Consider the following 25,254-nt stretch of genomic DNA (forward strand, 5'->3'; position numbering starts at 1 on the left):
CGGCCAACCCACCTACCCGAACCCGCAACACCCGTGTCCGGTAAAAAGTAGTATTTTAAAAAATCTTCTTGAAAAATCTGGGTGTTCATTTTTACCCACCGGGGGGGACAAAGAGCCCGAAGCACCCTCCCCCCACACACAAACACACGGAGACACATCCGCATCCCCGCCTGCCCGCCCCGTCCGGGCCCCGCCATGACATGGCAGCCGCGTCCGGTGCACACGTCGGCCTTGACACGTGTCCGCCCACCCGGCATCTCCGAAGCTTACCGGTCTCTGGCGGGCGCCTTTCGGCAGGAGAAGCCTTCGCCGGGCTGCTTCGCTGCTTGTTCCCTGCCGCCCCCCCTCCATACGTCACCGCCGCCTCCGTCTGATCCAAATGTTGCTGTTCCTGCTGCTCCCGCTGCTCCCGCCGGCGTCTCAAGTGGATGCCGTGTTGCCCGTCCCGGCTAAGCCGGCCGGACGTTGTCCGTCGTTGGGGAACAAGCAGCGAAGCAGCCCGGCGAAGGCTTCTCCTGCCGAAAGGCACCCGCCAGAGACCGGTAAGCTTCAGAGACGCCGGGTGGGCGGACACGTGTCAAGGCCGACGCCCGCCCCGTCTGGGCCCCGCCATGACGTGGCAGCCGCGTCCGGTGCACACGTCGGCCTTGACATGTGTCCGCCCACACGGCGTCTCCGAAGCTTACCTGTCTCTGGCGGGCGCCTTTCGGCAGGAGAAGCCTTCGCCCGGCTGCTTCGCTGCTTGTTCCCCGACGATGGACAACGTCCGGCCGGCTTAGCCGGGACGGGCAACATGGCATCCTCTTGAGATGCCGGCGGGAGCAGCAGGAACAGCAACATTTGGATCAGACGGAGGCGGCGGTGACGTATGGAGGGGGGCGGCGCGGAAGTGGGCAGGAGGCGGCAATACCCCCGTGTTTCCCCAAAAGTAAGACATATGTCTTACTTTCGGGGTACGGCTTATATTAGCCGACCCCCCTGAAGCCCCCGATACGTCTTACAATCGGGGGTGTCTTACTATCGGGGAAACAGGGTATATATATTGTATGCAGCCACATACATTGGACAAACCAATCGAAGAGTGAGCGCACGCATTGCAGAACATAAGAATGCAGTTAAAAAAGAAGAAAAGACTTCCTCCCTTGTCCAGCACTTTAAAAAACAGGGCACGAAATTGACTTTGAAAAAACTAAATTACTTTCCAAAACAGAAAATTTATACAGAAGAATTACTATGGAAGCCATAGAGATAGAGAAGCACCCCTTCAGCATGAACAAACGGGATGACACGTCCCACCTACCAGAGATTTGGAAACCAGCCTTAAACAAAAAAACTGAAGAGTCCAGAGACAGGAGGCTTAACAAGATGGTTCCTTTATTTCAGCTCTTTAAGACAAGTGACATTCAGCTGGAACGCATCTGCCTTTAACAGAGAGCAGGCGCTCCTTTTATACTTTTGCGGCTCCCGCCAAAAGAGAACTGTCAGCATCTGAGCCAATCAGGCGTGACTTCTATTTTTACACAGCTTGCATAGAGACAGCATTTTTTACATAGGAGCAACTATTTACATAGGATTCAACACCCCTCCCTCCTTAGTCAGAGACAAGTCAATCTGCCAGCCATGTGACAAAGTCCTCCAATCGGCTTGGCCTTCGCAGAGTTCTTTCTGACCTGCGCAGATCATTCGAGTCCTCGCTTTCAATGGTGGAGGTCGGTTCGCTAGTACCTCCACAGTGTGGCTGGGGCCGAGGCTGAGCTCCGGCCTGCTGTGTTGAGTGGGCAGGCACAGCACCGACCTCCGAGGACGAAGATGGCTCGACATCGCTGGAGGACCTTTCCCGTCTTGGTAAGTCCATTTGTATGTCCATTAAGACGGGTTGCACGTTAAAGTCTATTAAGGGGGAAGAGTCTGTATTAGCGGTTTGTACAGGGGAGGGCTCAATGCGCCTTCGTAAATGATCGATGTGCCTTCTCCACATTCGGCCATCGTCCAATTTTACAACATAAGTTTTAGGGGCTGTTTGCTGTACAATTGTTCCCTTCATCCAATTTAACCCCCCATCAAAATTCTTTGCAAAAATACTTTGACCCAAGTACAATTGTCTTTCAGGATTTACATACATAGAATTATGAGTACAATACCTTGGGTGTAATCTATCCAGTGGGGATCTAAGTTTCCTTCCCATTAGGATTTCAGCAGGACTTTTGTGTGTGTGGGAGTTAGGTGTAATATGTTGTGTTAACAAAAATTGGTCCAGATGCTGTTGTACATCCCCAGGGCCTGACCTGCGCAATGCCTCTTTTGCCACCCGAACGTACCGTTCTGCCAACCCGTTAGCCCATGGCGAGTAAGGCGAGATAAGAGCATGTCTGACCCCCAAGTTATCCAAGAACAATTCAAATTGCCTGGCTGTCAATTGGGGCCCATTGTCTGACACTAAGATGTCAGGACAGCCATGGGTGGCAAACAAATGGCGCAGAACCTTAATGGTAGCACTAATGGTTATATTATTCATTGCAATAATTTCAACCCACCTTGAAAATGCATCTACCACTATCAAGAAATATTGAGACCCCACTGGCCCTGCAAAATCAATATGGACCCTGGACCAAGGCCCTGCAGGTTGCTCCCACTCAACTGGAGCTGTTTTGGGAGGATTTGGCCGTGACTCTTGGCATGGGTCACACTTGGCTACCCACCTTTCAATGTCTGCATCCAGACCAGGCCACCATAAGTGCCCCCTAGCTAAGCCCTTCATCCTTACAATACCAGGATGGCCCACATGTAACATAGTGAGTACTTTAGTCCTTAGACTTTCAGGAATGATTACTCTGTCACCCCACAACAGACAACCCTTTACATATGACAGTTCCAGTCTTTTGTTTTTAAACTCAATTAAGTTTGCTTCTAAAGAGTCGTTATGCCAACCCCTTGAGTACACAATTTACCACCTTTTGTAAAATCTGATCTTGCTGAGTGTGGTCAGCAACCTCTAGAATTAAAACATCAGCAGATGGGGCTGGGTCCTCAACTATTTCTGCCATGGGGCACCTACTTAAACCATCTGCGTGGTTGATGGCTTTACCTCCTTTATGAATAAGCTCATACTGGTAACCTGAAAGAAACAATGCCCATCTGATTAGTCTAGGAGACATAAATGGAGGTGTTGGTTTGTTAGGGGCTAGCAGGCCTAGCAAGGGTTTGTGGTCAGTGACTAACTCAAATTTCCTGCCAAAAAGGTAGTTATGAAACTTTTTTACCCCAGCCACTATAGCTAGAGCCTCTTTATCTAGCTGGCTATTACTTCTCTCAGTACTAGTCATTGTCCTGGAAAAGAAAGCAATTGGGGCTTCTGTATTATTTGGCAAGACATGTGCCAAGACCCCCCCCCGACCCCATACGGGGACGCATCGCACGTAAGCCTGACGGGTAGCAAAGTGCTATACTGAACTACCACACTTTTGGAAGTTAAAAACTGCTTTATTTGCGAAAAGGCTTCGTGCTCAGTTCTCCCCCATGTCCAAGGAGTTCCCTTCTGAAGCAGCCGGTGTAGAGGCTCTGCTGCTGTTGCCTTCTGCTTTAAAAAAACAGAATAAAAATTTAGAAGGCCTAAAAATGCCTGCAATTCTGTCTTATTCTGTGGCTCTGGGGCTTCTCTAATGGCTTTTAATTTTTCAGTAGTGGGTTGGATGCCTTCGCCATCAATCCTATACCCTAAGAATTCCACACTGCTGGTTCCCCAAACGCACTTGTCTGGTTTGATTCTTAGACCTTTAGCTTGCAGTCTATGTAATACCTCCCTTATTCTCTGGTTGAGTTGAGATTGGTTTTCTCCTGAAATCAATATGTCATCAAAATAGGGAATAGTGCCCTTAATTCCTGACAACAAGCATTCCATTATGCTTTGAAAAATCCCAGGGGCTATGCTTACCCCAAATTACAATCTGGTACATTTAAACGCCCCCCTGTGAGTGACAATAGTCTGCGCGAGTGCGGTTGGCTCATCGACAGGGAGCTGTTGATAAGCTTGCGCCAAATCAATCTTGGCGAACACTTTCCTTTCCCCCAGGGAGTGAAGAAGTTGTTGCACCACTGGAATGGGGTAAGGGTGATGTTGGAGGGCCTTATTAAGCGTTGACTTATAGTCAGCGCAAACCCTCAAAGAGCCATCAGGCTTTAAAGGCATGACTATGGGTGTTTCCCAAAGCCCTTGATCCACAGGGACTAAAATGCCCTGGCCTATAAGCTTGTCAAGCTGTAGATCAAGCTTTGGAAGAAGCGGTAGGGGAACCCTACGGGGTTTGAGCCTGACAGGGGGGACATTAGGGTCAATAGAAAAGGAGATAGGTGGCCCTTTGTAAGATCCCAAAGTGGAGCTAAAGACCTCAGAGAATTCCTGCAAGAAGTTGGGAATGTCATCAGATTTGACATTACAAATATCAGAGATTTCAATACCCAAAGGATCCATCCATGCCAATCCCAGAAGAGAGATAAACGGGATGAACAATAGAGAATTAATTTTTAGGAAGTGGAATAGGAGTGATATAGGTAAATTAATAGGCCCAATGAAAGGGACTATGGAAATTTGGAAAAAATGGCAAGGGAAAATAGGATTATATAAATCCAAACTGTCATCGCTTTATGTAATAAATAGAGAAAACGAAATTAACTTAAATAGGGTTATAGGAGAGTTGAAGGGAAGAGGGATAACTAAGATAGAACAGTTATACGAGAAGGATGGCAGGCCAAGTAGAAATCGTATAGAATGGTGGTTAGGTAAGGGAAGGTGGCTACAAATAAATGCAATATGTAAATATCTAAATGAAAGGGAGAATAAAGAAGTATTATGGCGGGAGGAGACAGGGTTAGAGAAAATAATAAGAGAAAAAAGTGAGGGGATAAAGGCGCAAGCAACTAATATATACAAACTGCTAGTGCAGTCAGTCGTGGACACGATTGATGGATTGACAAAATGGTGGCAAAATGAGATATTAGTAGAGGTACAAGAAATGGAAAATATAGTAGAAGATATAAGGAAAATTAAAAATACAAGAATTAGGGAAATGAGAAGGAAAATATTACATAAGTGGTATTTCACTCCCGTTCAATTCACACATTTTCAGCAGAATGTCAGGGGGAATTGTTGGCATGGTTGTCAAGACAAAGGAGTGTTTATGCATATGTTTTGGGAATGCCCGATAGTGCAGGAATTTTGGCAAAAAGTGAAAGAGGATATCAATAGAATGTTAAATATACAATGGACAATCACTAAGGAAATGGCAGTACTAGTAAAAAGTAATGCGATGGGAGAATTTAGAGAAATAAAAAAAGCAGCAATAGAAAGCGCTCAGGCAGTAATAGTTTTGGGTTGGAAGGATGCGACAAAATGGACAATGCAAAATTGGTATAGGTACATGGTGGACCATATTCAATTTGAAATTATGGAAAAAAGGATAAATTTGGATAATGAAACTGAGTTGGGACAGCTGATGGGACGGTGGGACAAGGTAAGACGATATATGACGAGCAGAATCCGAGACCAAGCTACAAGAAATAAACTGGAATCACTCTATAATATGTAAACAGATATATTGCTCTTGGGTTAAGTGGATTATACAAGAAATACCCCCAATTTGGTGGTGGGGAATGTGTGTATGTCGGGGTGGTGGGCACAACTCACAATTTACTACGCACTGTTTTATGTTGTGTGATTTTAAATTGTTAAAAATCAATAAAAAAATATATTTAAAAAAAAAATCCCAGAAGAGAGTGCCTAGCCCCTGCAACAACAATCAAAGGAAGGTTACATTTGACATTTTTGAACATAATTGGTACATTTACCTTTCCCAATACTGGTATTATTCCCCCTTGAAAATCCTTAATTACTAAAGTAGTATGCATAAGATCAGATTTTGAGAGACTAGGCATGTACAATTTTAGCTTTTCCCATGGCATAATGGTATACTTAGACCCAGTGTCCAGTTCCATGTTGCACGGCTTGTTGTTTAGGAGCAGCGAAATTATGATTTTGCTCCTGTTTTTTGTTGCCGTGCTATTTACGGAAAAATGTTTTTTACCTCTTGCGTAGTCGCGGTTGACGGTTGAGTAGTTTCTGCGGCCGGAAAACCGAGGAAGTCGGTTTTCGCGCGGTTGAGCTGTTTGGGTCTGGAACCGAGGAGGCCGCGGGGTGGAAAAAGAGTCTTCTGGCATGGGGGCTCTGCAGGCTTCGGCGATGTGGTCTTGGCGGTTGCAGCGGCGGCAGATGGCATCCCGGAAAGGGCAGCGTTGGCACGGATGGTTCCCTCGGCAGCCAGAGCAGGGGGCGACGGGGCGAGGGTATCTGGGTTGTCTCTACTGGTCCTGTTGCAGCAGGAAACAGCTGTCCTCGGAGAAGGCAGGTGGGCTGAGGTCATCTGGGGCCTCGGCGCGGGAAGCTTTGGAGTCGATCTGGGCGACGACTTCCTGCTTGTCATGTTTCTTCAACTCCTTGGCAGCAGCGTCGGCGACTTCTGCGGTTTGTGCCAGCTTGATTACTGCTTGGAGAGAAGGCTCGTCTTCTGTGAGGAGCTTGTTGCGGACCGTAGCATTTTTCATGCCGAAAATGAGGGCATCGGTGAGGCGAGCTTCTGGGTTGTCAAATTTACATTTCAACAGCACCGTACGAAGACGCGTAGCGTACTGGTTTATTGACTCGGATTCGAGCTGGCCCATTCTGGAAAACTGGTGCCGGAACACGACGGCTGGCTTCATGGGCTTGAAGTGGGCGGTGAGCTTGGTTTTCAGGATGTCCCAAGCGACGGAGTTGGCCGGTAGCGGATCGGTTAGGGTCTGGGCGAAATCGAATATCTCTGAGCCGCAGTAGTTCAGGAAGATTGCCCGCTTCCGTTCGGTGTCGGCGTCTCTCATCCCGGCAGCTTCGAGGAAGATCTCGAACTTGGCCATGTAGGCGTCCCAGGAGGATTTCTCCGGATCGAAGAACTCAGGAGCCTGGCCGACTGGAAGGTTGTTCAGGGTGAGAGCGTGGTTCTTCCGTCCGACGTCGCCAGTGAAGAGTCCAGAGACGGGAGGCTTAACAAGACGGTTCCTTTATTTCAGCTCTCTAAGACAAGTGACATTCAGCTGGAACGCATCTGCCTTTAACAGAGAACAGGCGCTCCTTTTATACTTTTGCAGCTCCCGCCAAAAGAGAACTGTCAGCGTCTGAGCCAATCAGGCGTGACTTCTATTTTTACACAGCTTGCATAGAGACAGCATTTTTTACATAGGAGCAACTATTTACATAGGATTCAACAAAAACATATCATAATCATCACCATGTCAATCCTTCAAGTAATTGTGATTCCACCAACCAATCAAATCACTAAAACATAGTCACCCAATCTATTTGCTACATTCAAACCAAATCTCCACCCCCAACACTATATATAAGGAACAAATGGCAGTTGCAAACATTTCATATTTACAGCAGCATGAAGCTTAAAACTTCAGCCTGATGATGGTGAATGTGATTTCACCGAAACATCGCATAGACACTCAAAATATTACACGGGGCAAAACCCGAACTCAGAACAATCTACACACACACACACACACACACACACACACATATATATATAAGTATATATATTTATATTTATATATATATATTTATATATAAATATATAATTCCTTAAAATATACCAGGGTGATCCGACATAAAAAAACATATACCCCCTCCCTGGTACAGAGCTGGAAGGGTTCTGATCTGATAGCTCTAACTGCTAGTTCTCTGCTTTACAAGGCAGAGTTCACCAGATCGAATCCCAGTAAAGGAAAGGGTGTGGCTAGCTGATGAGGCCAGAACAAGGCCGAAATGGGACCATCCTAGTCTCCCTTAATTTTAAAATTCCAGCTAAAAACATTTAACACATACAGAATATAGTTGTCGGCTATAAAATATATTAACTGCCTTGTAGTGGTCCTGGGTTGGGCCTAGAGGCAAAAAAGGAGCTGTGACGTTCCTTAAAATATACCAAGGTGATCCGACATAAAAAAACATATACCCCCCTCCCTGGTACAGAGCTGGAAGGGTTCTGATCTGATAGCTCTAACTGCTAGTTCTCTGCTTTACAAGGCAGAGTTCCCCCTCTCTTTATCTCTCGTCTCTCGTCTCTCTGCCCCTGTCTCTGTCTCTCTGGGGACCAGCCAGCAGCATACTTCTTCTGAGCTTATCCTCATGCAGAACTGCATGGCTTCCTGGTTTTACAGGTGGCCGAGCAGGATTGACTTCTCTCCTGCGCTCCGCACTCCAATTCTCTTTGACTGGGTTCCGGCCCCATGGATCTGCTTTCAGCCGCTGCTACTGGGACTCCCAAGATGCGCCAAGGGGATGCCCTGCCCGGTTCCCCGTAGCTGCATGTGGAGAATCCTCCTCGTGAGGGGCTCCCAGAGGCTCCACTCAGCACCAGGTTAAGCCTCAGCAGCAACCCGCGATGCACCGAGTCCACAAAAGGTGAACCGTGAAGTGGCGAGGGATCACTGTATTCAGGTCTAGGATGTGTTATTTGAGTGTGCATGATTGAAAAAGATTAGTTAAATATACTGCTCAAAAAAATAAATTTTGAGCAGTATATTTAACTAATCTTTTTCAATCATGCATTGAATTACTTTTACTGCAGATTTTACTGAAAAATCTAAGCCTATGTTAGTACAGAAGCCTTCTTCTATAACAGTTTCAAAAAAAATTACAGAGTCAACTATCAGTAATAGGCAAGCTGAACAGAATACATAATTCTCCAAAATGAGCATACCATAGAATTGGTGCTTCCTACAGCAAACCTGTGACGGAATGGACAAGTGTACTCATGCTTTTTAAATGTCTTGATTGGACCAAGTCCTGAAGTAGAAGTATAAGATCTTTTTCAAAAACATCATTAAACATACAGGTGAAACTTGAAAAATTAGAATATCATGCAAATGTTCATTTATTTCTGTAATGTAACTTAAAAAGTAAAACTTAATATATGAGAGTATATGCAAGGCAAGATAGTTCAAGCCATGATTTGTCATAATTGTGATGATTAAGGGGTACAGCTCATGAAAACCCCAATTCCCCATCTCAGAAAATTAGAATATTACATGCGATCAATTAAAAAAGGATTGTACGCAGAATGATATCGGACCTCTGAAAAGTATAAGCATGCATATGTATTCAGTATTTGGTCTGGGCCTTTTTGCAGCAATTATTGCCTCAATGCAGCGTGGCATGGATGCTATCAGCCTGTGGAACTACTGAGGTTTTATGGAAGTCCAGGATGCTTTAATAGCAGCCTTCAGCTCTTCTGCATTGTTCTGTATCATCTTTCTCTTGGCAATGCCCAATAGATTCTCTATGGCAGTGAAGGCGAACCTATGGCACGGGTGCCATAGGTGGCACATGGAGCGATATCTGCTGGCACGCAAGCCGTTGCCCTAGCTGAGCTCTAACGTGCATGTGAGTGCCAGCCAGCTAATTTTTGGATTGCAGAAAGGCTCTGTGGGGGCGTTTTTGGCTTCTAGAGAGCCTCTGGGGGGCTGGGAGGGCATTTTTACCATCCCCCGGCTCCAGGGAAACCTTTGGAGTCTGGGTAGGGCAAAACGCAAGCCACCTGGGCTCACAAGAAGTTGGGAAACAGGCTGTTTCTGGACTCCAGAGGGCCTCCAGGGGGCGGGGGAAGCTGTTTTCGTCCTCTCCAGGCATTAAATTATGGGTGGGTACTCACACATGCATGATAGCACATGCCCACCCTCTTTCGGCACCCGAGGAAAAAAAGGTTCACCATCACTGCTCTATGGGGTTCAGGTCAGGCAAGTTTGCTGGCCAATCAAGGACTGTAATCCCATGGTCATTGAACCAGGTTTTGGCGCTTTTCACAATGTGAGCAGATGCCAAGTCCTGCTGGAAAATTGAAGTCACCATTCCCATAAAGCTCGTATGCTCCAAAATCTCCCTGGACTTAATGAAGCATAGTGGATCAACACCAACAGATGACATGGCTCCCCAAATCAACACAGACTGTGGAAACCTTTGCATCTTATTTGGAAACCAAGGATCCAGAGTATGGAGAAAGAATGGATATGCACACACTACAAGATGCTTGAGGTCCAACATAAAGTTTCCACTGTCTGTGTTGATATTTATTTATTTATTTATTATTTGGATTTGTATGCCGCCCCTCTCCGAAGATTCCACAGTATTCTAATTTTTCAAGTTTCACCTGCACTCTGTCTGCACTTTTTTAGTTTCTATTTTCCTGCAAAATATGTTCACCACCAATAGGTTTTCCACTTAATGTGGGTCTTTTAAAATTTTGCAAAGATCCAAAATGTGTAGCCGGCAGCAAAGTTGGATACATTGCATAGAGTATTTAATCTTAATTGAAACTATGAATTACTAAACTTTTTAAAATGCCAGGCAGTACTAATATGGTGGTACATAAGGTCACTGTGTTTTGCATTTCCACTCTTTCTTTTTTCAGGAAAAAGTTTTTTATTTTTTTCCACACCAATCACATATGCAATATAATATACCATCAATCTTAAAATACAATACAATAATAAATTGGGTATTCATAATTCATTCAGTCCTGTACATTTGACATCTGTTTAAAAATTAATACTCTTGTATCTTACTCATTAATTCCCTTTCCAAATTTCATGCATATCCCCCAGTCTATGTTCAATCTCTTCTCAGAATAATTTCCCTATATTAAATTCCAAATAAATTTAAAATTCATCATTTAATTTCCATAAATCCCACTCATCATTTTACAAAAATTAAACCTTCTAATGTATAACTTATAATTTTATAATAATCTCTGTCTTCTTCCTCTTCAGAAATTCTGCTGCCATCCATATTTTCTCATTTGTTGTTAGCTTCCTCCATTCTCAAAGGTAATACACATATTCCAATCTCATAACCAAGACAGATAAAATCCACCACCAAGGGCAGCGTCTGCTGAGCATATGAAACAAAATTTTCCTCCAGCTAGTAGATGGCAAGTTCTCATCTCCGTGGCAAGCTCTCATCTTTTCGTGGTTCTAGCATTTTTAGTTCCATTTTTAATTCCATAATTGATTCTCTTTGTTGCACAATAAAAAACCAACTTCTTAAATGGGGGGGGGAGGGGGGAAAAAGAAAAAATCATAAATAGTCCAAATTCAGGATCTTTGAATCTGCTTTCTTTTAAATAGTCCAAACTTGGGCAATATGCAAAATATGCAAAAATCGAAGTCTCCACTATCCACCGCACTGTTATATAGCCGCTTCCTCTCCCATTTCTGGCAGTTAGCTCCATTGAGAGAGGAAAAAAACACACACTCCCAATCCTTTTCCGGCCGAAATCACTCACCAGTACACCACTTAATTTTTCCTTCACCTCGCCATCGCTTAAAAAGTACTCATCCCAGGTGTTACCACTGGGCTCCAATCCCTGCGTTGCATTGTCTCCACGGCTGGTGCCGACTCAGGCACGGCTGCCTGGCTGGTTTCACACTGCCACTGGCACGAGACTAAGCTGGTACATCTGGTGGGGTATGCCAACCCCAAACCAGACCCCTGGTAGCATCCCCTGCGTCACCTCCCCTTCAGGCAGTATCGGGTCTTGTTCAAAAAAACCCCAGAACCCTGGACAGTGGGGGGGACAGAAGAGGGGGACCTCCGTGCTGCCACAGCCATTTGATTCTGCCCCTTCTCCTCATTTCCACTCTTTCTTAAAAACAGCAAGAAATTTAATGTGTTGTTCAACTGTTTTCCTCTTACATCTCTTATGTAGTAATTCCTTTCAAAATTTATGCAAAATGGGGAAGAAATCAAACAATTTGTTAGCCTAAACAATATAACAAATGCAACTTTGCTTCCCTTCAGACATCCATCTCTTGTTTCTGTGCTATATGCTGGAAAATGTGCTATGCAGTCTCTTCTAGTTGTTGAATACATTTATCTGCTGAAATTAGAATTTTGGCTTCTGACTCAGTCTGCTGAGCTGTGTGAGGAGGATCAGAGCTTGTGGGATGTTTCCTGAAAGTGAATGAGTGCATAGAAGAAAAATGAGGGAGTTTTAATTAGATCTGTTGAGGGATTTGCAAATTTGGTCCTCATATTTGCAACTACATAGACATTATGACCTTTTAAAAGGAAAATTAAATATATAGTCTTAATTATTCTATTGACATAGTCTTTTTCTCTCTTTCATATTTTCAAGCACTGCCTATGTTCATGCACTATATTAAGCCATAGACTAACCATATAGGTTAAGCTAATGAAACATTCTAAGTTACAAAACAAAATAAACAAGGAATGGGGAATACTTGTGGGAATATTGTCTCTGGTCTGGGACCACAGACAGTATTCCTTTTTGTATAGGTTCCTGAAATATACTCTCAGCCCATTTCTCAGTTTGCAATTTTGCAGTTTGGGCATTCCTTCAATCCTATCTAGTAGTAGGATGTGCATTGCAAACTACCAATGATCTGAATCAGCTTTCGCAAGAAAAGGAGCATATGTTTTATCTCAAGATGACCTTTTGGAAATCGGGCAATCAGATTCAGCTTTTGTTATAAAACACTACGGTTTGTTTTTGGAAATACAACAAGTAATCCAAGTGGGTGGTTCTCTGCAATGTTGTTGGAGAGCAACTAGTATGTCTAGCCTGACAGAGCTGAATTAGGGGTGGTATGATAACTATGTTCAAGTACTGAAATAATTACAGAGGTGAGGGGTTGACTTATTCTTCAAAACCCTTGAGGGCAGGAAAAAAAGATTTTTGAATGGAAGCTTGTTAAAGAAAATTCCAACTTGGAACATAGGCTAAACTTCCTGACAATAAGGATGATTAAACAATGGAACAGCTTACCTTCGAGCTATGGATGCTTCATGAGTTAACATTTTCAAGAAAAGATATTAAACAGCCATTTTTCCAGGATGCAATTGGGCAGGGAGTTAACTAAAAGTCCTCCTTTTAGTCATATGATTCAATGATTCTATGGTAGTAGATAAATCTAGAGGGAGCTCTTACAGTTACCAGCAAGGAATCTGCCAACTTTATATCTGAGGATAATATGAATAATACTTTCAGTAAAAGCAAGATTGAATAAAATTGAAAATAAAAACAATAGGATCAGGCTTAGAGGAATGTAGGTAAGCCCTATGTGTAGAAATTCAAGATTTTCAGAACAGACACCTGTTCAATTGTATCTGGTTAGGGATAGAAAGAGAAGAAGCAAAATTGGTCTTTTGGGGGTTATACAGACACCTTTGTATGCAGCATTTTGCAACTGGAAAACATGAATGGTTCTTTCGTAATAAAAATAGTAAACCTTTCAGATAAGTGAGGTTTAATAATAAGTCATTTCAAATGTCATGAGATCTAATGAAACTTCATTTTACAAAAAATAGATAATCAAACAATGCTTCAGATTGTCATTGGAACATTATAATTTAGAATGTAAAAGAAATAATAAAAATTATCCACTTTAGACACATACATACATATGCAAACACACAAACAAACAAACAAGGAGACCTATTGAATTTAATTTTACAAGAAGAAATGTGTTGAATAAGAGAAGCAATAAAATGTAGTAAGCTGGATTCCCAGGAGGGAGAGGGTGTATTCCAGAGGAATAAGCAGCAGCCCAGACCAGACATTTTGTGTGAGAAAAAGAGTGAAGACAGCCCCTCCCTAATAGTTCTTAGAGAATATGGTAGAAGCAGATAAAATGCTTTATTTTGGCAAAATGCTGTCTATAGAAGTGGGAACAATGAAGAAATCAGCTTGAAAAATCATTTGACTTTCTTCTGCTTTTTTGGCCTGCCTGACATGCGTCAAGTGAAGAAATTGGAGAATGTAAGCATGTTCAGTGTGAATTCTAAAAACCCAATCTAATCTGCCATGTAGTTTGAAGAGTAGGAAGGTAACGTGATGGAGTGGTTGCTTCCCAAAAGAAATCTATGGAAAAGGTAAACAACCTGAGTAGGAGAAGGGTGTGGGACCCAGTGATATTGGAAGTATGCCAAAGAAGGGTAGGAAATGGAGCACAGGTTGCCTGAGAGTGTGGGGGAGAGCTGGGACAGACCACATGTGGGTTGGGGAGATGCTGTAATGCAAGCCTGGGCTTACTCCCATCCCTGAGACAGCACAGGCTCCACTTAACTGCAACTGAGAGACTTGTGTTTGAGATGGTTAAGCAAAGTAATTATGCAGGTGCCTTTCCTAATGACCATCCCAACTTGCAACCATAATGGGTAGACTTTGTCCCATCAAAAATTGAGGACTACCTATAAGCCTTCATGGTATACTAACTTCAGTGGTCTTCACTTACAATTCTGGTTAGCAATTTGAAGGTTGCTGGTGAGCAGGTAATTAGTCTGTAGTTGCCTGGTATTGCTCCTTTTGCTGGATCTTCCATTATCAAATAGACTTTACCAGATATTAACCAATGTTCAATTTCACCTCCTTGCAGTTCATTGACTTATATGGCAATTCTCACGGCAATCATTAGTGATTCAGTTGTTTCACAGTTGTTAAATGCAATGTCATGACACTACCACTTACAACTTGTGACTTTGCTTATTGGAAGCTGGCTGTGAAAATCACAGATGGTAATCAGGTGACTGTGGGACACCACAACCATAGTAACGGTGTCAGAAATATGAATGGAAAATTTTGCTTTTCCTAATTTCTATTTCTAAAAAACCAAAACACAGTTATTTCTATCTTGAATTTACAGTTTGGCATTTCCAGTCATAATAATAATGTTTCAGTGAACTATTGCAAAAAACTCTACCATTTTTTCTTTATTCTCTCAGATATAGTCAATTTCTCTGCAGATCATTTGAAAGATAAATCTCAAATTCTTTCACTGCCTCAAAACTATCCCTGAAGATATATTGATTGTAAATAAAATATGACCATTAATGGTCATATTGATGACCATTAATGGTGATCGATTAATTTACTACTTTTATGTTAATTTGTCTTTATGGCAGAAAATTCCTAAAACTACTAAATCAAGCACAGACCTTGTATGAAGTCCAACTTTCATTTGTAAATACAGTGGTACTTCTACCTAAAAACGCCTCTACTTAAGAACTTTTCTAGATAAGAACTGGGTGTTCAAGATTTTTTTGCCTCTTCTTATGAACCATTTTCTACTTAAGAACCCGAACCCAGAAAAATTTACCAGGAAATTTGAGAGCAGCACGAAGGCCCGGCCAGTTTCCTGCCATTTCCCCTTTAATCCCGGCCATCTCAGGCTTTTCTGGGCTGCCAGAGGAGCCTTTCGGTGGTGCTTAAGGAGGCTTTGGCAGTCCAGAGCGAACAAAGCATTTTCCTTTCTCTGGGTGCTTGGAGAGGGAATAAACCTCTGCCATTGTCCAGAGAAAAGAAACACTCCCTTTACTCTGGGCAGCCCAGAGCAAACAGAGTGTTTTCCTTTCTCTGGATGCTTGGAGAGGGAATAAATCACTTGTGGTGAGTTCCTCGTGCTGCCTCTCATATACCTGGCACAAGATTGCCTCCTGGAGCATCTGGGCGTGGAATGGCAAAAGGGGGCGCTTCGCCCTGGCTGAATCAGCTCAGCTTCAGTCAAACCAAGGAGTCATCACAGTGAAGGAAATGCACTGGCTACAAAGCGAGCAAACGAGAGAAGAAGGGAGCCCTTCAGCATGGGAAGGAAGAGGAAGCAGGTAGCAGCAGCAGCAGCAGCAGCAGCCACCTTTTGGTCAAAGGAGCAGGAGGTTCTCCCCCTCTTGCCCGCCTGGGTTTCTCTGGTGCAGTGTATGGGAGGCAGCCTCACGCCTGGTGTATGCGAGGCGCATGCTCCTCCTCACAGCATCACAGTCCTTTTTTTCTTTAAGTCTTAAAGTTTTGGATTTTTTGATTCCCATCATCTCACCTTCTTCCTTCAGCAGCGACTGTCCTCCCTCTCTTCTTCCTCCTCCTCCTCCCACCCAAATTCCGAGCTTTTATTTGTTTGCATGCATTATTTGCTTTTACATTGATTCCTATGGGAAAAATTGCTTCTACTTAGAAACTTTTCTACTTAAGAACCTTGTCACGGAACGAATTCAGTTCTTAAGTAGAAGTACCACTGTATTAAAGTTGCTTTTAATTTAACACAGCAGATCAACAAGAAAAAGAGAGATTTTTCCACATTTTTGCAACAGGTGCCAACCTGAATTTCATTGTTGCTTCCACTGTTTTCTTGGATAATATCTCTGCCTGGCACCTCTCCTGTTCACAGAGGCATTTTCTTTCTTTTTTAGTTCACCAAAATATGTTTCAGAATTCAAACACTACCCTGGCAGCAAAGTTGCCCGTTATCAAATCTTCCTTACAGTCTTCCACTGGTACAAATCTGCAAGTGCAGCCAGACTGGAAAATGGGCAGTCAACATCTAAAAATCCTCAGCATGACTGTTGGTGCAAAAGTTAGTGATTTACTGCGCAAGAAAGAATCTACCAACCACAGCATCTTTGGGGTAACAGAAGTCAATGAATGTGCTGAGGCAGCCCTCTCTTGTGGACAAGGCACATTGCTGGGAAGCCAGGACCAGGCAAATAGGTAAGTGGCTCAATGAGATTTGTTAGCAGTTATTTTTTAATCTTTCACAGATCTGGGGTACAGTGATCCCCCGGTTATTGCGTCCCCGACCATTGCGAACAGGCTAATTTGCGATTTTTCAACCCGGAAGTCAAAACACCATCTGCGCATGCGTGCCCTTTTTTCTATGGGCATGCATGCGTAGATGGCGCCGGGCAGATCAGCTGCTGGGCGGCTTCCCTGGGTCTTCCCCCTCTTGCTGGCGGGAGGGTGAAGCCCCCCCAGCACCCGCTCGCCCGCCGTTCACCCGGCCACCCGCCGTTCGCCTGCCGTTCGCCGCTCGCCCGCCCTTCGCCCTTCGCCCGGGAAGTTCGCCAGGAGTCAGCGGAGAAGCCGCGCGCCTGTTTTAAAATGATCAGAGCCGGCCTGGGAGGGCTTTCCAGCAACCCCCGAGCCCCCAACCCGGGCTCGGGGGTTGCTGGAAAGCCCTCCCAGGCCGGCTCCGATCGTTTTAAAACAGGCGCACCGCTTCTCCGCTGACTCCTAAAGCGGGGAAGTTCGCCAGGAGTCAGCGGAGAAGCCCCGCGCCTGTTTTAAAATGATCGGAGCCGGCCTGGGAGGGCTTTCCAGCAACCCCTGAGCCCCCAACCCGGGCTCGGGGGTTGCTGGAAAGCCCTCCCAGGCCGGCTCCGATCGTTTTAAAACAGGCGCGCCGCTTCTCCGCTGACTCCTAAAGCGGGGAAGTTCGCCAGGAGTCAGCGGAGAAGCCCCGCGCCTGTTTTAAAACGACCGGAGCCGGCCTGGGAGGGCTTTCCAACAACCCCCGAGCCCCCAACCCGGGCTCGGGGGTTGCTGGAAAGCCCTCCCAGGCCGGCTCCGATCGTTTTAAAACAGGCGCGCCGCTTCTCCGCTGACTCCTAAAGTGGGGAAGTTCGCCAGGAGTCAGCGGAGAAGTGGCGTGCCTGTTTTAAAATGATCGGAGCCGGCCTGGGGGATCGGAGCCGGCCTGGGGGGGCTTTCCCTTTCAGGGCGGGCAAGCGGCGGGCGCGGCAGCAGCAAGGAGTTTGCGTGGGCGGCGGGGAAACCCCAATCTTTGGCTCCTCGCTGCTGGGAAGTAAAAACACCATCTGCGCATGCGCAGATGGTGTTTTTACTTCCGCAGCGCTACTTCGTGAAAACCCGCTCGTTGCGGGGGGTCCTGGAACGGAACCCCCGCAATGATCGGGGGATCACTGTATATCAGAAAAGGAAAAAATTTAAAAAGCAATAATTTCTTCCTGATTCCCTGCCACTAACTAACTAATCTAACCTTAGTCTTACCTTTGCTAAGGATTCTATTCACATTTCACTCCTTCAAGATAAAAATTTTAAAAAGAGAGAGAAAGATTGTTATAGGAAAAGCCAGAGGCAAGTAAATATTATAACTAAATGCAAAGCAGAGGGGGGATTCTGACTGATGAAACATTCAAGAGCATATATTTGAACCTAAATTCATCTGCTCCCTCTTCCTGTGCAAAAGCTACTTGCAATGAAGAGACTAGGGCTCTAATTCAGAGTGTTTTACCAATAAATAAATAGAAGTCTTAATAAATAGAAGCTTCGTCCTCTGTCTTAGTCATTGATAAGTATGTAGCAATGTATATGGTACGTAGATAGTACATATATTGTCCAGTATTTATATAATATTACCCTCCCCATAAAATAAACATGTGTCTTGCATTTAAACCAAGGTTCATTCATTTAATTATTCTGGGGAGATGGTGTGAATGAAATTGAAAGAGCAAAAAAAAAAAGGCATTCGTCTCCTTGCTTTTAGTGCATGCATTCCTTGGACAAGTTTGTACAGATAGGTGAGGCAAGCCATGGTCAGAAGAGGAAAGAGATATATGTGCACAAGCAGAAGGAGCATGCAGTTGAAGTTTTAGGCTATTGAATAGCCCAGCAAGGATGCAATCAAACATAAATTGCTTTGATGGTGGTGACATAGAATGAAACATGAAGTTGGATTTTGATGGAAAAAATTTGGAAAGGGGCTGTTGCTAAGTTTTTTCAACTAAATGAACACTAGTATTACCGTGTGGAACCTTTGGAAGATGCTTTCTCTAGAGACATAAAAAGATGTCTTCTCTAGATATCTTCCCTATTTCCTGAAGGTAAAAGGAACTTTTAGTAAGTCTAAAAGTTATTTCTTAGTGGAAAAAGCTGTTGACAATCAAACCTACAACCTGAGATTAATTTTAAAAAGTTATTAGTTTATTAATTGCAAGACAAGGGTAGATACTTTATTAATTGATTAATCTTATGACAAAAATATAAACAAAAATAAAATGCAGAATCTAATTCTAGGATAAAGTAGATAAAAGAAAATACAGTAATAAAGTATGTATGTTTTTTATACAGCACATATGTATTTTACATTATTTATATTTAAAGAATGATTCTTTATACATAAAAAATGTTAAAGAATCAACATTCAAAGAAACACATAATCTTTATAGGATATCTTAATTTAAATGATATAATGGGTTCCTTAACTATAAACTTAAAAATTTCACTCACAGAGTATAGGTTAGAGCAGTGTTTCCCAACCTTTTTTGAGCCGCGGCACATTATTCACATTTACAAAATCCTGGGGAACATTGAGCGGGGGGCGGGGGGGCGGTGTGTGTGTGTGTAAAAAAAAGTTTGGACAAAAAATATCTCTCTTCCTCCCTTTCGCTCTATTTTTCTCTCTCCCTCTTTCTTTCTCTCTCTCTCTCCCTTCCCTCCTCTTTCTTTCCCCTCTCTCTCCATCTCTCTTTGTTTCTCCCTTCCTTCCTCTCTTTTTTGCCCTCCTTCTCTCTCTCTCCCTCCTTCCCTCTCTCTGTCTTTCCCTCACCCTCCTTCCCCCCTCTTTCTCTCTCTCTCTTGCTTTCTCTCTCTTGCTGTCTTTCTCTCTTTCTCTCTTCCCCCCTCTCTCCCTCTCTCTTTCTCTCTCTTGCTATCTCTCTTTCTCTCTATCTTTTGCTTTCTCTCTTTCTCTCCCCCCTCTCTCTCCCTCTCTCTTGCTATCTCTCTTTCTCTCTCTCTCTTTTGCTTTCTCTCTTTCTCTACCCCCTCTCTCTCCTTCTTTCTCTCCCCCCCTCTCCCTCTCTCTCTCTCTCCCTCTCTTGCTATCTCTTTCTCTCTCTCCCCCCTCTCCCTCCCTCTCTCTCCCTCTCTTGCTATCTCTTTCTCTCTCTTTCTATCCCCCCTTTCTTCCTCTCTTTCTCTCTCTACCTCTCTTTCTCTCTCTTTCTCTCCCCCCTCTCTCCCTCTCTTTCTCTCTCTCCCTCTCTTGCTATATCTTTCTCTCTCTTTCTCTCCCCCCTCTCTTCCTCTCTCTTTCTCTCTCTCCCTCTCTTGCTTTCTCTTTCTCTCCCCCCTCTCTCCCTCTCTCTTTCTCCCAGTAGCCGTGGGGCGACGGCAGGGTGATCAGCTGTGAGCTCCAGAACGGAGGCACAGACGGCGGTGGCTAGACGCCGTACATTTCTGGCATTGCGCTGGGCATGGACGTGGGGCTTGAGCCTCCGTCCTGGTCCAGCCAGCAGGCAAGTGCCAGCCAAGCAATTCCAGCATTTCCAGCCGCCGCCGTAGGTGCCTCTGTTCCTCTGTTCCGGAGCTCCGCCTCACAGCTGATCACCCTGACGTCGCCCCACGGCTACTGGGAGAAAGAGAGAGGGAGAGAGGGGGGAGAGAAAGAGAAAGCAAGAGAGGGGGGGGAGAGAGGGACCACCCTGCCACCGCCCCACGGCATGGCTCCTGCCCGCTGCCACTGCCGCCGCCATCATCCTCCCGCTGCGTGCCGCCCTCCCGCTGCCGCTGCCCTCCCACCAAGCTCCAAAGCTCACCTGCTGACAGGGAAGCTCCAGCCGGGCGGGGCGCCACAGCTGCTGGAAAACTTGGAAGGCGCAAAGAAGCAAGCTCAGCTTCCGGTCTCACAACTTTTTTCTCTTCGCAAAAAGTTGCGAGACCAGAAGCTGAGCTTATTTCTTCGCGGCACACCTGACCATGTCTCGCGGCACACCATTGTGCTGCGGCACACCGGTTGGGAAACACTGGGTTAGAGCTTAGGAGGAAATAGGACAATTTGCAAGTCAAATTCCAGTGGGTTCTTTCAACTAGGGATGTTTAGCATCTAAAGCTAAGAGGAGTATATAGTTGCCCATCATAAACAATATCTTTGGTGGCTAATCATCACATTATACACCTCCTCTCATGATATAGCAGATGGTAGAAGAGCACATTTTTGGCCACAGAATCTAAAATCTCAGACCTGGATGTAGAATAGGCTCGCTGACAGGTATTTTTCAAATTGAAAAATAGTTTTGTTCTTAGCCTAGCAACTTAAAAAACTAATTTTGCCAATAACTTCATATCAATTTGAGCACTGATATTTAGGACTCTAAATATTTATTTATTTATTTATTTATTATTAGATTTGTATGTCTGAGAGACAGTTGAGAATAGATACTGGATGGAAAGGTGACGTAGATGTTTTGCTTAAGTAAAAGTTTTAGTGTAATACTTCTCTTAATCTTTCCTGAACTTTTAGGCAGAAAACAAGTGTAATTCCAAGGCTTAATCCACCCCCATTGAGTACCAAAAAGCGTACTCCAAGAGCTCTGAAAACCACTCGAGATCTGCTGATTGCTTCCGAACCACAGATGAAGACTACAGAAACCTTACTTCCTGAGGAACTCCAGAAACTTCAGTGCCTACCCACTAATACAGAGGCAGCTTTTAGAGAGATTAATTCATTGACCCAGAGGGAGGTTGGAACCAGCAATAGGGCATTTAATGTGCCTGATCTCATTCACAAGGAGAATATAGAGCCCACACAAAGTGCAATTCACAGTATATCTTCTTCCACTCTCCCAGAAAATATGGCTCTTAAATTTGATTTAAGTGCTGGTAAAAACATTCCTGAACACCAAAGCTATAAGACGTCTTCAGAAGCAAAGATACCAACCTTAGAAAGTGAAAGTCATAGTCCAGATTTGTTATCTTTTGAGTAAAACTGTCTTTTATTTGCAGAGGTGCTCACTTTTATAACCAAAATGGTCAACAGAGCAGTTTCTCTATGAACACTTCCTGAGCCAGGTGCTGGAATTGGAATTCCCTAAAAGCAGCTTTCTGTTCTCGGAAAGTGGTGGCAGGAAGCATCTGAAGGGAAAAGGGTCTCTTTTCTAACAAATTTCTTACATTTAGCTAGCCATAGGAATGCATTCCACATGCTATTTCTGCTTTAGTTCCTTGTGTAGACAGCTTCAACAAAGATAATCTGCGTAACTTGAATGTGAGAATTTTTAGTGGTAAAACTGCAACCCAATTAGAACATTCTTGATATACAGTGGAACCTCGACATACGAGCAGCTCTACTTACGAGCTACTCGAGATAAGAGCTGGGAGGGGAGCGACATTTTTGTTCACCTCCCGAGCTCACATTCGGGATACGAGCGCCAAGGAGCTGTCTCCTGAAGCCGAACACTAACTTCCGCGTTCGGCTTCAGGAGACAGCTCCTTGGCGCTCGTATCCCGCATGTTTTAAAAGGTTGCAGCCAGCCTGGGGGGCTCGGGGGGGTGCTGGCAAGCCCCCCAGGCCGGCTGCAACCTTTTAAAACACGCGCGCCGCTTCGCAGCTGTCTCCTGAAGCCGAACGCTAACTTCCGCGTTCGGCTTCAGGAGACAGCTGCGAAGCGGCGCGCGCATTTTAAAATGTGGCAGCCAGCCTGGGGGGCTCGGGGGGAAGCCCCCGAGCCCCCCAGGCCGGCTGCCACGTTTTAAAGCACGCGCGCCGCTTCGCAGCTGTCTCCTGAAGCCGAACGCGGAAGTTAGTGTTCGGCGGCAGCGATTTTTTTTGTTGTTGCACGGATTAATTGACTTTACATTGTTTCCTATGGGAAACAATGTTTCGTCATACGAGCGTTCCGACTTACGAGCCTCCTTCCGGAACCAATTAGTCTCGTAAGTCGGGGTTCTACTGTATTCTTCAAATGCACTTTTAGATATCTATAGGATGAAAACAATTCAAAAATGAAATTGCCTTGCATGAGCAGAACAAAAATGCAGCAGTACTTCATACAAGACTCTCTATGCTGGATTATGATCACTGACAGATGTTTCTTGTTTCAAAATTTCATAGGAGTTGTTAACTGAAAGTGCAATTCAAAATCAAAGCATTATTTTTGGAGAGAGGTGAGAGGAGGACAATACACTCTGATCCAAAAATTATGTTGTGTTCTCTCTTCAGTTTCCCTGGAGAAACTTATGAATGTATTTCTTCAGGCATTAATCTGATTGCCCTGAGTGGAGAGGTTTTGGGCTCCTGCTAAATATAAAATGGCTTCATTAATAACTCTTTTAATTCCTGAGGGTGAAAAACAACAAAATCTCTGTATAGTCACGTCCCTCAGAAACAGGAAGAAACTCAATATGGGCCTTTCTCTGTTTGGGCTTGGTTTGACTTCTATAAATATGATTAAATTCTGTCCAAAAATCTAGCTGGAGTTCAGTCCATTCAGGTGCACAGGGATCTTGTTTACCTTTCTCAAAAAGCATAGCAAAAACCTAGACCTAATCCAAGATGGAGAAACTCTTATAAAACATGATGCTTGAGTACCTGCCTTTGCCTGCCACCCAATAGTCTGGCAGGAAGAACAATATTTGCTAGTAATCCTTCCTGCCTATCCATCATATAACCCTTCAGCCCTTCCTATCTGTATCACATGCTATGTAGGCATATTACTCAACAGTGTGCATTTGAAACCAAAGAAAAGGGTTGATGAACTGAGCACGCTTTTCTAAATTAAACTGCTCTCAGCTACCTGTTCACTTGAGAGGTGTCTTTCTTGTTCAGTATTAACTTTTTGAAAAATTGAAATAAAGTGGGGAGAGGTTGTCAATGAATCTTTCCAATGCATTTTTCTATATTCCCCTATAACTTAATGGTTTGATTGTATTCCTTAAACATGTCAGTCAAATGGTATCAATCAATAGTATCAAACACGTCCAAATTTCAAAAGCAACATCACTGCTCATGTTATTATTTTTAATATTGGAATCAGTTTGGAATCTAGTTATTTTTTTCAAGTTTACCTCTGTTATTACTCTAATTCCTAGCTCTCTTTTTCTCACAGGGATTTTTATCAAATCGAAACAAATAGGTATAGACATCTGAAAGTCAGTAAATTTCCTGTCTGATCATCCAAAATGAACATTTTAAAATTTCTATTGCATTTCTTGATTTCAAGTAGGTTTCAAGTAGAATTCAACAGGTTTCATGTATGAAATCTGTTTCAACTGTCAATTATTGTTGAATATTTCTTTTGATTGTATTTATTTCACCAGTGCTATACATAATAATTTAATCAGTATCAACTTATTGGCTGGTGATTTATACCAATTAACTTCCAGTGGATTCTTTGGAAGCATCTTTTTTCTTCTTATGTATGAATAAGCTTCCATGAAATACTGTTTCCTAACTACTACCTTGACCTTCTTTATATGATTTAGGCAAAAAACAATATTGACTGTTTTTGTAGTTAGCTCTACAAAGTTGTCCACTCTGTGTTTACAATACATAATGCTGACGATAGAAGTGATTTTGCATAAACTAAGCTTCAAGCTCCAAGATCAGGAGTGTCAAACTCAAGGGCCCCAGTCCAGATCTGGCCTGTGGGATATTTACATTTGGCCTGTGGGAACAGTAAAGGACCATCCTGTGGTGCTTCTGCCAGTGAAAATGGCCTCCTGAGCTTTGTGGGGAGCTCTGTTTTCACTGGCAGAGGGATGCTGGAGGCCATGCCAGCCAAAAATGGAACTCTGTAGCCTGTTTTCTCTGGCAGAGCACTGGGGCCCCCACAAGCGCCCCTGACAGGAATGATGTTGAACTGGCCATGTTCACCCTGGCTATGCCCACCTTGCCCCACCCCCACCACTCCAGATCAAACACAACCCTCAGGTGGCTCTCAATCAAATTGAGTTTGACATTCCTGATCTAAATCATCAACAGTTAGTAGAGATTCCTTGATAGTTTCACTAAAATGAAAAATGCTAACGAAAAGAAGGGAACTAGAAACACATTATGACATTGCACTGCATTTTACTTTTCAGTGTGATCAGACACTAAATAGCATGCATGATTACTGTAAAAAAAATCAACTACTGAAAATAAAATACCACTAAATGTCAAATAGAGACATAGGTTGCTTGAAGAATATATATTCAGCAAAGATTGTGAACAATTATAAAAAAATTGAAAGAAAATTCAGTTTTGCTATGTTTTGTACTCTTAAAGCTAGGCAAAAATTCAGCAAATGAAGTTTTTTCTAATGCTGCTAGTTTATTGAAGAAATTGTACTTCTTGAATCATTACTACAAAGCACAGAAACTAACATCACATGAAAACAAAGACTGTGTTCTGAGCCATCCATTCATCTCCCTCTTAACTCTAATCAGCCCCGGAAGCAGGCCATCTAATGTCATGGCATAAAATTGATTATGATACTTGATTTACCTCTCAACCTTGGGTCAAACAGGAGATCCTGTTGAAATGTTGTTCACGTGTTTGAAGTAGATGAGGTGGACTGAGTTGAGGCTTAATTGAAGTGAGATAGATTGACCTTGGGTTGTAAGTCTCTTATTCCCAATTTCAGAAATGCTCTGATTTTAA

General features: G+C 43.8%; 1 protein-coding gene across 10 annotated transcripts in view; it reads left to right on the plus strand.

Moving 5' to 3' along the window:
* Window positions 1–25,254, plus strand: part of LOC139164552 (carboxyl-terminal PDZ ligand of neuronal nitric oxide synthase protein-like) — a 230,310-nt gene that overhangs the window by 179,509 nt on the left and 25,547 nt on the right. For 4 of the 10 annotated variants that reach the window (XM_070746835.1, XM_070746836.1, XM_070746839.1 and 1 more), the window contains 2 exons: window positions 16,286–16,583; window positions 21,136–22,028. The exons of 2 other annotated variants lie outside the window; for them this stretch is intronic. In XM_070746835.1, the coding sequence (XP_070602936.1) occupies window positions 16,286–16,583; window positions 21,136–21,598 (761 nt within the window). In that variant the 3' untranslated portion in view covers window positions 21,599–22,028. Of the gene's footprint in view, window positions 1–10,854; window positions 10,912–16,285; window positions 16,584–21,135; window positions 22,029–25,254 lie in introns of those variants that run through there. 4 more of the 10 variants (XM_070746840.1, XM_070746838.1, XM_070746845.1 and 1 more) reach the window with 2 other exon arrangements.

This window comes from Erythrolamprus reginae, chromosome 3, assembly GCF_031021105.1.
Source record: "Erythrolamprus reginae isolate rEryReg1 chromosome 3, rEryReg1.hap1, whole genome shotgun sequence".
Lineage (NCBI taxonomy): Eukaryota > Metazoa > Chordata > Lepidosauria > Squamata > Dipsadidae > Erythrolamprus > Erythrolamprus reginae.